The sequence below is a fragment of the Thalassophryne amazonica genome, chromosome 3 (genome assembly GCF_902500255.1).
Source record: "Thalassophryne amazonica chromosome 3, fThaAma1.1, whole genome shotgun sequence".
NCBI classification, from domain to species: Eukaryota; Metazoa; Chordata; class Actinopteri; order Batrachoidiformes; family Batrachoididae; genus Thalassophryne; species Thalassophryne amazonica.
The window spans coordinates 59,263,255-59,278,386 of NC_047105.1; the positions used below are offsets into that span (position 1 = coordinate 59,263,255).

The 15,132-nt window shown below is 40.7% G+C and overlaps 1 protein-coding gene across 1 annotated transcript in view; it reads left to right on the forward strand.

Moving 5' to 3' along the window:
* The window catches only part of slc6a22.1 (solute carrier family 6 member 22, tandem duplicate 1), a 59,183-nt gene that overhangs the window by 12,350 nt on the left and 31,701 nt on the right, over nucleotides 1-15,132 (forward strand). Inside the window, exons 3-6 of the mRNA XM_034166416.1 lie at nucleotides 4,477-4,611; nucleotides 9,181-9,321; nucleotides 12,643-12,724; nucleotides 12,818-12,950. Of these exons, the coding sequence (XP_034022307.1) occupies nucleotides 4,477-4,611; nucleotides 9,181-9,321; nucleotides 12,643-12,724; nucleotides 12,818-12,950 (491 nt within the window). The remainder of the gene's footprint in view (nucleotides 1-4,476; nucleotides 4,612-9,180; nucleotides 9,322-12,642; nucleotides 12,725-12,817; nucleotides 12,951-15,132) is intronic.

Genomic DNA, 15,132 nt, shown 5'->3' on the forward strand with positions numbered 1-15,132 from the left:
CAATCGGACCGGGAGTGACATGTTTAGACGCATGTTCTCCTTGAATTGCTGGCTGTCTGAGTGGTGTCCAAAAAATGAGGTGGGCTTCATAGATAATTGGCAAAGCTTCTGGGGAAAACCTGGTCTTGTTAGGAGAGACGGCATCCATCCCACTTTGGATGGAGCAGCTCTCATTTCTAGAAATCTGGCCAATTTTCTTAAATCCTCCAAACCGTGACTATCCAGGGTTGGGACCAGGAAGCAGAGTTGTAGTCTTACACACCTCTCTGCAGCTTCTCTCCCCCTGCCATCCCCTCATTACCCCATCCCCGTAGAGACGGTGCCTGCTCCCAGACTACCAATAACCAGCAAAAATCTATTTAAGCATAAAAATTCAAAAAGAAAAAATAATATAGCACCTTCAACTGCACCACAGACTAAAACAGTTAAATGTGGTCTATTAAACATTAGGTCTCTCTCTTCTAAGTCCCTGTTGGTAAATGATATAATAATTGATCAACATATTGATTTATTCTGCCTTACAGAAACCTGGTTACAGCAGGATGAATATGTTAGTTTAAATGAGTCAACACCCCCGAGTCACACTAACTGTCAGAATGCTCGTAGCATGGGCCGGGGCGGAGGATTAGCAGCAATCTTCCATTCCAGCTTATTAATTAATCAAAAACCCAGACAGAGCTTTAATTCATTTGAAAGCTTGACTCTTAGTCTTGTCCATCCAAATTGGAAGTCCCAAAAACCAGTTTTATTTGTTATTATCTATCGTCCACCTGGTCGTTACTGTGAGTTTCTCTGTGAATTTTCAGACCTTTTGTCTGACTTAGTGCTTAGCTCAGATAAGATAATTATAGTGGGCGATTTTAACATCCACACAGATGCTGAGAATGACAGCCTCAACACTGCATTTAATCTATTATTAGACTCTATTGGCTTTGCTCAAAAAGTAAATGAGTCCACCCACCACTTTAATCATATCTTAGATCTTGTTCTGACTTATGGTATGGAAATAGAAGACTTAACAGTATTCCCTGAAAACTCCCTTCTGTCTGATCATTTCTTAATAACATTTACATTTACTCTGATGGACTACCCAGCAGTGGGGAATAAGTTTCATTACACTAGAAGTCTTTCAGAAAGCGCTGTAACTAGGTTTAAGGATATGATTCCTTCTTTATGTTCTCTAATGCCATATACCAACACAGTGCAGAGTAGCTGCCTAAACTCTGTAAATGAGATAGAGTATCTCGTCAATAGTTTTACATCCTCATTGAAGACAACTTTGGATGCTGTAGCTCCTCTAAAAAAGAGAGCTTTAAATCAGAAGTGCCTGACTCCGTGGTATAACTCACAAACTCGTAGCTTAAAGCAGATAACCCGTAAGTTGGAGAGGAAATGGCGTCTCACTAATTTAGAAGATCTTCACTTAGCCTGGAAAAAGAGTCTGTTGCTCTATAAAAAAGCCCTCCGTAAAGCTAGGACATCTTTCTACTCATCACTAATTGAAGAAAATAAGAACAACCCCAGGTTTCTTTTCAGCACTGTAGCCAGGCTGACAAAGAGTCAGAGCTCTATTGAGCTGAGTATTCCATTAACTTTAACTAGTAATGACTTCATGACTTTCTTTGCTAACAAAATTTTAACTATTAGAAAAAAAATTACTCATAACCATCCCAAAGACGTATCGTTATCTTTGGCTGCTTTCAGTGATGCCGGTATTTGGTTAGACTCTTTCTCTCCGATTGTTCTGTCTGAGTTATTTTCATTAGTTACTTCATCCAAACCATCAACATGTTTATTAGACCCCATTCCTACCAGGCTGCTCAAGGAAGCCCTACCATTATTTAATGCTTCGATCTTAAATATGATCAATCTATCTTTGTTAGTTGGCTATGTACCACAGGCTTTTAAGGTGGCAGTAATTAAACCATTACTTAAAAAGCCATCACTTGACCCAGCTATCTTAGCTAATTATAGGCCAATCTCCAACCTTCCTTTTCTCTCAAAAATTCTTGAAAGGGTAGTTGTAAAACAGCTAACTGATCATCTGCAGAGGAATGGTCTATTTGAAGAGTTTCAGTCAGGTTTTAGAATTCATCATAGTACAGAAACAGCATTAGTGAAGGTTACAAATGATCTTCTTATGGCCTCGGACAGTGGACTCATCTCTGTGCTTGTTCTGTTAGACCTCAGTGCTGCTTTTGATACTGTTGACCATAAAATTTTATTACAGAGATTAGAGCATGCCATAGGTATTAAAGGCACTGCGCTGCGGTGGTTTGAATCATATTTGTCTAATAGATTACAATTTGTTCATGTAAATGGGGAATCTTCTTCACAGACTAAAGTTAATTATGGAGTTCCACAAGGTTCTGTGCTAGGACCAATTTTATTCACTTTATACATGCTTCCCTTAGGCAGTATTATTAGACGGTATTGCTTAAATTTTCATTGTTACGCAGATGATACCCAGCTTTATCTATCCATGAAGCCAGAGGACACACACCAATTAGCTAAACTGCAGGATTGTCTTACAGACATAAAGACATGGATGACCTCTAATGGATAGTCACGGTTTGGAGGATTTAAGAAAATTGGCCAGATTTCTAGAAATGAGAGCTGCTCCATCCAAAGTGGGATGGATGGCGTCTCTCCTAACAAGACCAGGTTTTCCCCAGAAGCTTTGCCAATTATCTATGAAGCCCAACTCATTTTTTGGACACCACTCAGACAGTCAGCAATTCAGGGAGCACATGCCGCTAAACATGTCACTCCCAGTCCGATTGGGGAGGGGCCCAGAGAAAACTACAGAGTCCGACATTGTTTTTGCAAAGTTACACACCGATTCAATGTTAATTTTAGTGACCTCCGATTGGCGTAACCGGGTGTAATTACTGCCGACGTGAATTACAATCTTACCAAATTTACGCTTAGCCTTAGCCAGCAGTTTCAAATTTCCTTCAATGTCGCCTGCTCTGGCCCCAGGAAGACAATTGACTATGGTTGCTGGTGTCGCTAACTTAACATTTCTCAAAACAGAGTCGCCAATAACCAGAGTTTGATCCTCTGCGGGTGTGTCGTCGAGTGGGGAAAAACGGTTAGAAATGTATGACCTCTAATTTCCTGCTTTTAAACTCAGATAAAACTGAAGTTATTGTACTTGGCCCCACAAATCTTAGAAACATGGTGTCTAACCAGATCCTTACTGTGGATGGCATTACCCTGACCTCTAGTAATACTGTGAGAAATCTTGGAGTCATTTTTGATCAGGATATGTCATTCAAAGCGCATATTAAACAAATATGTAGGACTGCTTTTTTGCATTTACGCAATATCTCTAAAATCAGAAAGGTCTTGTCTCAGAGTGATGCTGAAAAACTAATTCATGCATTTATTTCCTCTAGGCTGGACTATTGTAATTCATTATTATCAGGTTGTCCTAAAAGTTCCCTAAAAAGCCTTCAGTTAATTCAAAATGCTGCAGCTAGAGTACTGACGGGGACTAGAAGGAGAGAGCATATCTCACCCATATTGGCCTCTCTTCATTGGCTTCCTGTTTATTCTAGAATAGAATTTAAAATTCTTCTTCTTACTTATAAGGTTTTGAATAATCAGGTCCCATCTTATCTTAGGGACCTCGTAGTACCATATCACCCCAATAGAGCGCTTGCTCTCAGACTGCAGGCTTACTTGTAGTTCCTAGGGTTTGTAAGAGTAGAATGGGAGGCAGAGCCTTCAGCTTTCAGGCTCCTCTCCTGTGGAACCAGCTCCCAATTCAGATCAGGGAGACAGACACCCTCTCTACTTTTAAGATTAGGCTTAAAACTTTCCTTTTTGCTAAAGCTTATAGTTAGGGCTGGATCAGGTGACCCTGAACCATCCCTTAGTTATGCTGCTATAGACGTAGACTGCTGGGGGGTTCCCATGATGCACTGTTTCTTTCTCTTTTTGCTCTGTATGCACCACTCTGCATTTAATCATTAGTGATCGATCTCTGCTCCCCTCCACAGCATGTCTTTTTCCTGGTTCTCTCCCTCAGCCCCAACCAGTCCCAGCAGAAGACTGCCCCTCCCTGAGCCTGGTTCTGCTGGAGGTTTCTTCCTGTTAAAAGGGAGTTTTTCCTTCCCACTGTAGCCAAGTGCTTGCTCACAGGGGGTCGTTTTGACCGTTGGGGTTTTACATAATTATTGTATGGCCTTGCCTTACAATATAAAGCGCCTTGGGGCAACTGTTTGTTGTGATTTGGCGCTATATAAAAAAATTGATTGATTGATTGATAACAGTCTTGATGCTTATACAGTTTGTTCGTGTTTATAAGCTGTTGAAGCAAATGTCCATTTGCCCAATTTAACCTTGACACATATTATAGAGAAATGTTAATCAACAAATCAGCTCAGAAAATCACTGTGATTCCTGCTGATTGTTAACAGCACTGAACAATTTGGATATGATGTGTAACTTGCCTTTATCACACCCAAGGGGTGTTCTTCTTCCCTTATGTACTCTTCCTCTTTACCTGCGGCATCCCGTTGTTTCTCCTGGAGACGGCCATTGGACAGTACACTAACCAAGGAGCAATTACCTGCTTTCAGAAAATCTGCCCCCTCTTTGAAGGTAATGTAAAAATTCGGTGCATGGATGTCTTTTAGGGCCCCTTCACACATAGTGCGAAGTTTGGACAAAGTGCACACTTAGTGCGCATGACACAGGAAACATGTGAAAACCGTGTAATGTCATCCCTACCTCCAACGCCTTGTACACCTGTTGCTACAACTATTTGTGCACACAAGCGCCTGAAAGACAAAGTGTGCACTGTGTGAACCCATCACAGCCTCTCGCAGCACGCACGCACAAACACACCGCTCACATGGCAGTTAGAAAATGTGTGGCCAGTCGCACTCTTGGCACAACAACAGACTGCAGACAATCACTGTTGTACTGCTGTGAAATTTGTCAAAGTTCCCCACGAGTGTGACTTTGCAAACACACACACTGACACATGGGTGTGTGTGCTCCACTCACGGGAGGCGTGGCTTCCAACAGAAACAGCTGTGGTGATCTGTCATTCTGGACATTCCAGCTACACAACACCCACTGTGTTTGGACAGCCTTGGACAAACAACTGTCCACTGTGAGGCACGTGTGTTTGATTGCTGTATTTAAGTGGACATAAATAAAAACATATCGCCGTGGTGGCGACAAGCTGCAGCGACCGCGTGCAACGAGCGGACACTGACAACCCCCCAGGTTGAAACGGACCGTCAGATCAGAACACGCAGCGGGCGATCTGACTGTCATGTCACTCACGTGATCTCTGTTCCACAGGACGTGGTGTCTGTGCTGCGGCACACCATCCACAAGACACGCATGTCGGGCAGAACACACGCGCGGCCGACTGGACGCACCTGACCAGTAGATGTGGACATGATCAGAGCACACTGCTTCTCATTCATATCATTTTGTGACTGTATGTCTGTGACCATGGGTCATCACCAGAGGAACAGACGGATCATATTTGTATTGCTCACTTGATCAATGCGGTGTTTTTATATGGTGTGAGATTTTCTTTTTTTTTTTTTTTGTAATACTTCTATGTCCTTCCTGATATGAGGCAGCTTCCCACAGCTTTCAAAGAACATCTCTGTAAAGTCTCTGACTGGGGATCATAGGTTTTGAAAGGCACAAGTTCGTGTCCTGGGTGATGTGTTTTTTTTATTCCATATAAGTAGCACAATGTGGTCCCATGGATACCGGCTGGTTTTTATTTATTCCACATAAGAAGCACGATGTGGTTCCACACGTACCAGCTGGTTTTTATTTCTTTCACATAAGCGGTGCCATGTGGTGCACCTGGCACTGTTCCTGCTTGATGGACACATGGGCGTGCATGAACTCTCACACCAGGTTCATGAACATCTGCCCATCGGCGCGATGTTTTCTGCACTAATTTTCAGCTGTTTCACTATTTTCGTCCAAACGCCGTCCAAACTTCATCCAAACTTCGTGTGTGAAGGGGCTATTATGGCAAAGAGAAAGTCAAAATGATCTTTAAATGCTATTCTTTGTAATGTCTGCAAAGTAGTTACATGCCAGACACTTGACATTTGTAGAAAGGAGTTTGTCACACTTTAAAACTTTGTTTACAAGATACTCTATCTAGTGGGTGTTTTGCAGTGAATAAACTTCATTTGTTATCTATCTATCTATCTATCTATCTATCTATCTATCTATCTATCTATCTATCTATCTATCTATCTATCTATCTATCTATCTATCTATCTATCTGTCTGTCTCTCTCAGTTGGTCATTCATGAATTGGTGAGCATGGATTATAAATAAAGTAACAAATTGGAAATAGTAATGTAAAAATGAACAGATATGTACGAGGTCTGTCTGTAAAGTATAGGTCCTTTTTATTTTTTTCAAAAACTATATGGATTTCATTCATATGTTTTTACGTCAGACATGCTTGAACCCTCGTGCGCATGCGTGAGTTTTTCCACGCCTGTCGGTGACGTCATTCGCCTGTGAGCACTCCTTGTGGGAGGAGTCGTCCAGCCCCTCGTCGGAATTCCTTTGTCTGAGATGTTGCTGAGAGACTGGCGCTTTGTTTGATCAAAATTTTTTCTAAACCTGTGAGACACATCGAAGTGGACATGGTTCGAAAAATTAAGCTGTTAAGACGTGCGGGTGGATGGCAGCGTCGGCTCGCAGCCGCCGCGACGCTCCGCCACAGGAAAAACACCTCTGTTGGAAGCCTTGAGGACAAGTTGGAACATCTCCAGCTGATAAACAATTTCTCATATACTCACTCCACTGAAAGCCATCAAAAGCCAACTGGATTTTAACAAATGGTTATCAACACGGAGGTGTTTTTCCTGTGCCGCCGCGCCGCGTCGGCTGCGTCCCGACGCGCGGACCCGTCCGCACGTCTTTCATTAAAAAAATCTCCTTTAACAGTGGAATATCCGGATAAAATGCTGAAACCGACTTCTTCTGAAACGTCTCTGTTCTCTCACGACGTCCTGGATCAATAGAGCCTGAAATGTGGTGGTTTTAAGCTTGAAACAGGCTGATGACGCTGCCTGAGAGCGCTGAGCGACGTCTCGCACCGTGAAAAGTCCTTAAAGCTACAGAATCACCTCAAAATCTCTCATCAGCTGTTAAAATTTTCACTGAAAACCAGCTTAATTTTTCGAATCATGTCCACTTCGATGTGTCTCACAGGTTTAGAAAAAAGTTTGATCAAACAACGCGCCAGTCTTTCAGCAACTTCTCAGACAAACGAATTCCGATGAGGGGCTGGACGACTCCTCCCACAAGGAGTGCTCACAGGCGAATGACGTCACCGACAGGCATGGAAAAACTCACGCATGCGCACGAGGGTTCAAGCATGTCTGACGTAAAAACATATGAATGAAATCCATATAGTTTTTGAAAAAAATAAAAAGGACCTATACTTTACGGACAGCCCTCGTATTTTTTATTATTATTTTCCATCAATAATCTTCTGAGGAGCAATAAACCAAAAATGGTTTTGTTACAGTATTTGAAAATTGTGGCAAAACAAAATTAACATTTTGAGCCATTAAATTTTCTTTTTCCTTGCTGTTCACGTATTAGTTCACAAGATTATGTTTAATGTTCATTCTGAGAAATCTGCTCAGATTCTTATAACAGAGAAACATTCCAGTAGAACGTGTTCATTCAGGTTAAGGTCGGCTTCTATGAAAAGCAACCAGCTGTATCACGACTTTGGTGAACTATTACATTCTTGTGAACTTGGATTTTGTTGGTACAATGCTTGTACTGGAAAAGCTGTTAAATATTGCTGTACTCTATTACGTGTGGCTAAATGATTTACTAGATTTTGTGCTTGTCTTTCTCATGTGTATTGTTTACCAACCATCCAACCATGTATTCATTTTCTATTGCTTATCTTGTTACATTACAGTCAACCTGAGAAAAACAGTGTCAGTTAATGACACAGCGTGTACTAGAATCCAAAATGAGTTGCTTAACTAGTAAAGAATTAACCCAAACAGATATATTACAACATCTGATACATATTTTGTTTTATTTGTATTCAAAATGCATTTGTGTTTATAAATCATTCCTTGTTTGTGTAATTAATTTGTCAAGAATAGCTACTGGGCAGCGCAGTGTTGTTTGTGGGTGGGCGCTAAAGGGTTAAAATATGACGCATATGAGGCAATAACCCTACATCCAGGGACATAACCCTACATCCGGAGACAGCTCTCTCTGAGTTTTTGGGCAAATTACATGGCAAACAAAGTGAAAATGCAAAGAAAAAGTGACAATGCAGTGGAAAGTGGACATGTAAAACAGTACACCATTTATCCGTGTGAAGTTATGCTGTGTTAGTATTGCGCAAAGTGGTCTAATCCTGCCATATCACGCAGGGGTTCCAACGAGACTGCACCGCCCTATTACCAGTAGCTGTAAATCCTGTATTTGTGCAGTTGTCTTATAACTGACTACAAACTATAGCCCACTGTTTTTAGAATAGTTTTGTCTCCAGTAGGAGTGGACCCTTTGTGGTAATTTTCTGCTTCCTTTGGAAAACTAATCAAATATGCAGAATACACACAGTTAACAAGGCGTTAACACTCCTCTACCAAGCTGATATTTTCTGTGTGGTCATGAAGTGTTTGTGATACTAAATTCCTTTCCCTAATGTCCAAGTGTGTACATGAAATAGAGTCAGAATCAGAATTGCCTTTATTGTCATTGTAATTTACATTGCAACAAGATTTGAGTGCAACTCCAAAAGGTGCTTTTCCGAGGTGCAAGGAATTGTTAACCAAATAAAAGATAATGAAATTTAACAAAATAAATTATTTAAATATATATGTACAACTAAAATAAAATGTGGGCAAAAAGTAAAATGTAAAATGAGAATTATGTGCAACTGTGGAATGATACTGCATGGGAAAATACTGCACATGGGTACAGATATTGCACAAGAACTTTGAAAAGTGCAGATTAATGTGGTTTGTTATTGTTCAGTGCAGTGATCGCTCTGGGGAGTTTGTCCTGGTTTTGATTGACCTATGCCGTCGGCCTGAGGGTAGTAGGTCAAACAGGTGGTTGCTGGGGTGGGATGTGTCTTTGATGACGCTGGCAGCTCTTCATCAAATATTGTAATTTTCTTTCTTGTAGGAGTGGGTTATGGCAGTCAGGTGGTTATCTTATATTCCAGCATCTATTACATCATCATTCTGGCCTGGGCGTTCTTTTATCTATTCTCTTCATTCAAGTCTGAACTGCCATGGGCGAGCTGCAACAACAACTGGAACACAGGTCAGTCCAAAGATGTGATTTCTGGACCTACAAAATGAGATGTGTGGTGACTCTGATATCAATGCCTCCATTTTCATGTGAATTATAAAATAAGTTATAAATAATAAGAAAAAAAAGAAAAAGTAAAACTGGTGAATGTGGGGGGCACAGAGTTTAATATGAGTACTAGAGTCCGCAGTCACGCTGAGACGTGTTCCGGCAAGGAGGCGTGGTCGCCATTTTTGATCAGGGCAACTCAGTGGGCAGCACACACTGATGCTCAGTGAGTCTCGTCAAGAAACTGGTGCAAAATGCTGGAAAGCTGCGCATGTTGGCAAAGCCACAAATGGAGGAAGAAGGGAGACATTTTCTTCCATAATTAAACATTCATTCATTCATTCATCTTCTACCGCTTAGTCCAATTAAGGGTCGCAGGGGGCCGGAGCCTATCCCAGCAGTCATAGAGCGCGACGTGGGGTACACCGAGTTTTGGTTATTCTTGCGTCATGCATGAAATCTGAGGATTTGAAACCACCTTGAATGGAATTTTATTCAAAGCTGAATTTATTCAGTACTATGGATTTAATTAATGCAGACCATGTGCAATTAATTAATGCAGTCTGTGTGCCCATCTGGATTGTGTGATATTGTGCCTTTGTTGTTTTTTCCCCCAGTTCTTTCTTTAATACTGAAAAAGTCACAGCAAAAATAATCAGGCCTGGGCCCTGCAAGAACTTATCTTACAGACAAGAGCCGCTCTTACAGAACCCACAACAATGGATACAAGCAGTTTTTATATGGATTACATATGCATGACAGAGGCGGACCTTATTTTGCAAAATCCTTCTCTTATTGGCCCCGTGGGCATTCAAGGGAGGTCTATCCCCCTGCCCCAGGCCCGCGCAATAACGGGAAACATATGATTTATAATTGTAACCTAACTCTCTTTATCATAAGTGGTATAAACTGGTTAATCCAGTTTGTACCACTTTTTGTACCATGGACATACCAAGAGAGAACAAAGGAAAATGAGAATAAGAATGAAAATAAAAGTATAACCCTAAATTAAATAACTATCTTAATACCAAAACAAGTACAGAAAACAAATAAAGAAAACCATAATTGAACACAAAAATATATGTAACACCTTGATGTCTGCAGAATTTGGAAGCTGGAACATATCGGATCTGTCTAAACTTTCAACACTAAAATAAAATAATAATTTCATAGCTGATGATGCATTTGCTTTTAAAAGTATTGGATGATGAAACTTTTTGCTCATAGAATCAGAAATCGTTTACAGCTGCCTCGTCTGTGTCGTGCCATGGACCTTTTTGGGAATCCTGTCAAAGTTATATATATATATATATATATATATATATATATATATATATATATATATATATATATATATATATATATATATATATATATAGTAGTGTTCAGAATAATAGTAGTGCTATGTGACTAAAAAGATTAATCCAGGTTTTGAGTATATTTCTTATTGTTACATGGGAAACAAGGTACCAGTAGATTCAGTAGATTCTCACAAATCCAGCAAGACCAAGCATTCATGATATGCACACACTTTTTTTTAACTAATAGCCCAATTTCATAGCCTTACTATGAAATTGGGCTATTAGTTAAAAAAAAGTAGAAAAGGGGGTGTTCACAATAATAGTAGCATCTGCTGTTGACGCTACTATCTCAAAACTATTACGTTCAAGCTGCTTTTTTAGCAATCCTGTGAATCACTAAACTAGTATTTAGTTGTATAACCACAGTTTTTCATGATTTCGTCACATCTGTGAGGCATTAATTTTGTTGGTTTGGGACCAAGATTTTGCTCGTTTACTAGTGTGCTTGGGGTCATTGTCTTGTTGAAACACCCATTTCAAGGGCATGTCCTCTTCAGCATAAGGCAACATGACCTCTTCAAGTATTATGACATATCCAAACTAATCCATAATACCTGGTATGCGATATATAGGCCCAACACCATAGTAGGAGAAACATGCCCATATCATGATGCTTGCACCACCATGCTTCACTGTCTTCACTGTGAACTGTGGCTTGAATTCAGAGTTTGGGGGTCGTCTCACAAACTGTCTGCTGCCCTTGGACCCAAAAAGAACAATTTTACTCTCATCAGTCCACAAAATATTCCTCCATTTCTCTTTAGGCCAGTTGATGTGTTCTTTGGTATATTGTAACCTCTTCTGCACGTCTTTTATTTAACAGAGGGACTTTGCAAATAAATTAGCTTCACACAGGCATCTTCTAACTGTCACAGCACTTACAGGTAACTCCAGACAGTCTTTGATCATCCTGAAGCTGATCAGTGCGTGAGCCTTTGCCAATTCTGGTTATTCTTCTATCCATTTTGATGGTTGTTTTCCATTTTGTTCCATGCGTCTCTGGTATTTTTGTCCATTCTAAAGCATTGGAGATCATTGTATATGTATATATATATATATATATATATATATATATATATATAGTAATGGATTGATGAGTCGTGCAGCTCTGAACATAGCAGCAACAGCAGGACGTCGCAGCTCAGCAGCTGAGCTGCTGATTTATTGCAGCTGGAACAGATCACATCCATATATGTGGGTGTCAGGGTAAGTTTAATACTTTCCTTACATAATTTAATGTAAATTATTTTTACTGGCTCGATATCCAGGTCAGAACGGCATTTTAACACAGATTTTGCAAGCTTTTTTCTGTGTGAGTTCAATCGCATATCCACATTGAAAATGCACTAACATCCAGACACTTTGTCAATACTTTGCCCAGTTAGGAGGTGACATGTCTCTGTCCATGAAGGGACATTCATGTTTAGTAGGCAGCATTGGGAGTGCGGACTCCAGTTCTCATATTAACCTCTATGGGGGAAACACAGTGGCTTAGTGGTGAGCACTGTTGCCCCACACTAAGAAGGCCCTGGGTTCACTTCCACCCTTGTCCTTTCTGTGTGTATTTTGAATGTTCTCCTCCTGTTTCCATGTCTGGATGCTTCCTCCCATTTCCAAAGACACACAGGTTAGATGAACTGGTGACTATGAATTGGCTGTCGGTGTGAGTGAGAGTATGAATGTGTTTGTCAGCCCTGCAAAATTCCTTCAGAATAAATGAGTTTAGAAGACAGATGAATGGATGGTGAATGCAGGGAGTTTCCTTAAATTACAACATTTACAAATTAATCTGTTGAGTAGGTTTTGCTTAAGGACCAGTGTCTTATATCCTTTACTCCTTTTTTTCCAGGTTTCCTCCAAATGATTTTGCATATCTACACATTTCCTTATGTGCTGCTACATTTAAAATATTTCTTTGCATTAGAGACCTGCATGGAGTTTGACCGAAAGCTCTTCAACTGGACCATCCCACAAAATGCAACTTCTCCAGTGAGGGAATTTTGGGAGTGAGTGTACAGTTGTTATGTGCAAAAATGAAAAATATTACTGTTAGCTCTGAAACTGATTAATGATATTCTAACTAAAAATGTGACTTGCAGAAGAAGAGTTTTGAATATAACAGGGAGTATCCATGAGTTAGGCAACATACGATGGGAGTTGGCTTTGTGTCTTCTACTCTCTTGGATCATCTGTTACTTTTGTGTCTGGAAAGGAGTCAAGTCCACAGGGAAGGCAAGTCAACAATCTGTACATTTTTATTTGTGTAAGCGGTGCCCATGTCTTCTTGTGTCTTATTTTGGAGTGAACTAATAACACTCCACCAGATCTTCAAAAAGAAACACCTTCTTCATTCTAATGTGATGACCACATTTTCTGTATTGTAATGATACAATAACAAACATGATGTGTGGATGTTTCTTGCAATAATAGTCTCCCCAGTCCTCAAATCTGGACACTATGGCATTGACCTTTTGAGCATCATCATCTAAAACATGTCAGCCATATTTCCTATTCTACTTGCCACTGCTCCAGTGTGAAAACATTCACCGTTATGAGAAATACTGAATGTTTTTTTCCTCTTGATTAATCTCTGTATTTTGATGATTGTATCACCAGAAAACCTGGCAACACCTCTGCTTGTTTGTGTTTTCAAAATTGGAATGCAATTATTCCTCTACCCTTGAATACAGCCTTACTAACAGTTGCCTGGTGTTAAACTAGGTATTCCCAGAGGACACCTCTTGTTTCAAATATGAATTAAATTATTGTCAAGAATCTCACTGGCAAAGGTAGCCTTGACATGGAATCAATACCATAAAAAATTTGGGATTTGAACCGGGTAAAGGGGAAGATCCTGGAATTTTCTAGATTTGTGTGATAAGGCCTTCCAGAGTCGGTAAAGTCAAGTTTGGGATCATGCACTAGTACCACACAGTGCCACATCCACCACGCCATGAAACCACCTTGTGTCCTAGATGACACCCACATAGGCAGGGAACCGATCCAATCCCACCTCGTGGAAGTAACCATGTATCTGCTGCAGCCAAGTGAAAAATGGACATCCTCTTGGTCTTCTACAGCTACCGGGGACCTCAACACTACTTTCTGGATCACGCTCAAAGAAACATTTTGTCCCTGGACAAAATGTCATAGCTGATCCTTCACAATGCAATTGATATTCTTCATTATTGTCTCCCTACATAACAGTCGTTTGACACAAAGTCATTCCAGTATGTTCCAGTGGTACATAAGGATCCTACGAAGAGACCTAATACCAAAGGTATCTAGGTCACTGATTTGCCTCTAAATCATACACTAGATTAGATTAGATTAGATTTTATTAGATAGAACTTTATTAATCCCTTGGGAAGACTCCCTCAGGTAAATTGAGGTTTCAGCAGCATTGTATAGCAGCACACAGGGTAATAAAGCACACAGACAGTACATACATACATACATACGAGGGTAGGCTGAAAAGTTCTAAGGCTCACTATAATGCAGTTAATGCCTTACTCCTTCATGGGGAGCCTTAGAACTTTTCAGCCTACCCTCGTACATACATACAGTAATAGAGGCACCAGGGCCCTGAAGACTTGGACCTTCTTTCTCCTGCAATCACCAAATACGTCTGTCTAGTGACCTCATGAACTCCATGAGCTCTTTCCAGGCATCTTTTGGGTTCAAAGGCCAAGGACTCAGACACATAGATGTCACTGCTGAGATGAGGGAATGTCTCAGGAAGTTCAACACATTACAGTACACACAGTACACTTTTGACGGTTAAGTCCAGAAGTCACTGAAAGCCTGGTTCTAATTCTATATCCAGGACAAACTCACAGTTGTCGAATTGAACAAATTCAGGGTTATTTTTCTACATAGTCTCCCTGTAACACCACACACTTCTTCCAGTGGTGCTTGAGTGCTTCGATTCCCTTGGCATAGAAGCTTTTATCTTGAGAGTCAAAATAGTCCTCAACGGCAGCCATCACCTCATCATTGCTCCGATAGTGCTTCCCAGCCAAGTTTTTTTCAGGTTTGGAAACAGATGAAAGTCCGAGGGCGCCAAGTCAGGGGAGTATGGTGGGTGATCTACCAGTTTGGATCCACACTCGTGGATAGTGGCCATGGCCACTGTTGACTTGTGAGCTGGGGCATTGTCTTGATGGAACAGCACCCCTTTTGTCAGCTTTCTTGGTCGCTTATTTTTGATAGCCTCGCGTAACTGTCTCAGTAGGTTAGAATAGTACTGTCCATTTATGGTTTGTCCCTTTTCAAGATAGTCCACGAACACAATGCCCTTGGCATCCCAGACAACTGAAACCATGACCTTCCCCGCAGACGAAAAGACCTTGGCCTTCTTTGGAGGTGGTGACCTTGGGTGTTTCCACTGCATTGATTGTTTTTTTGTCTCTGG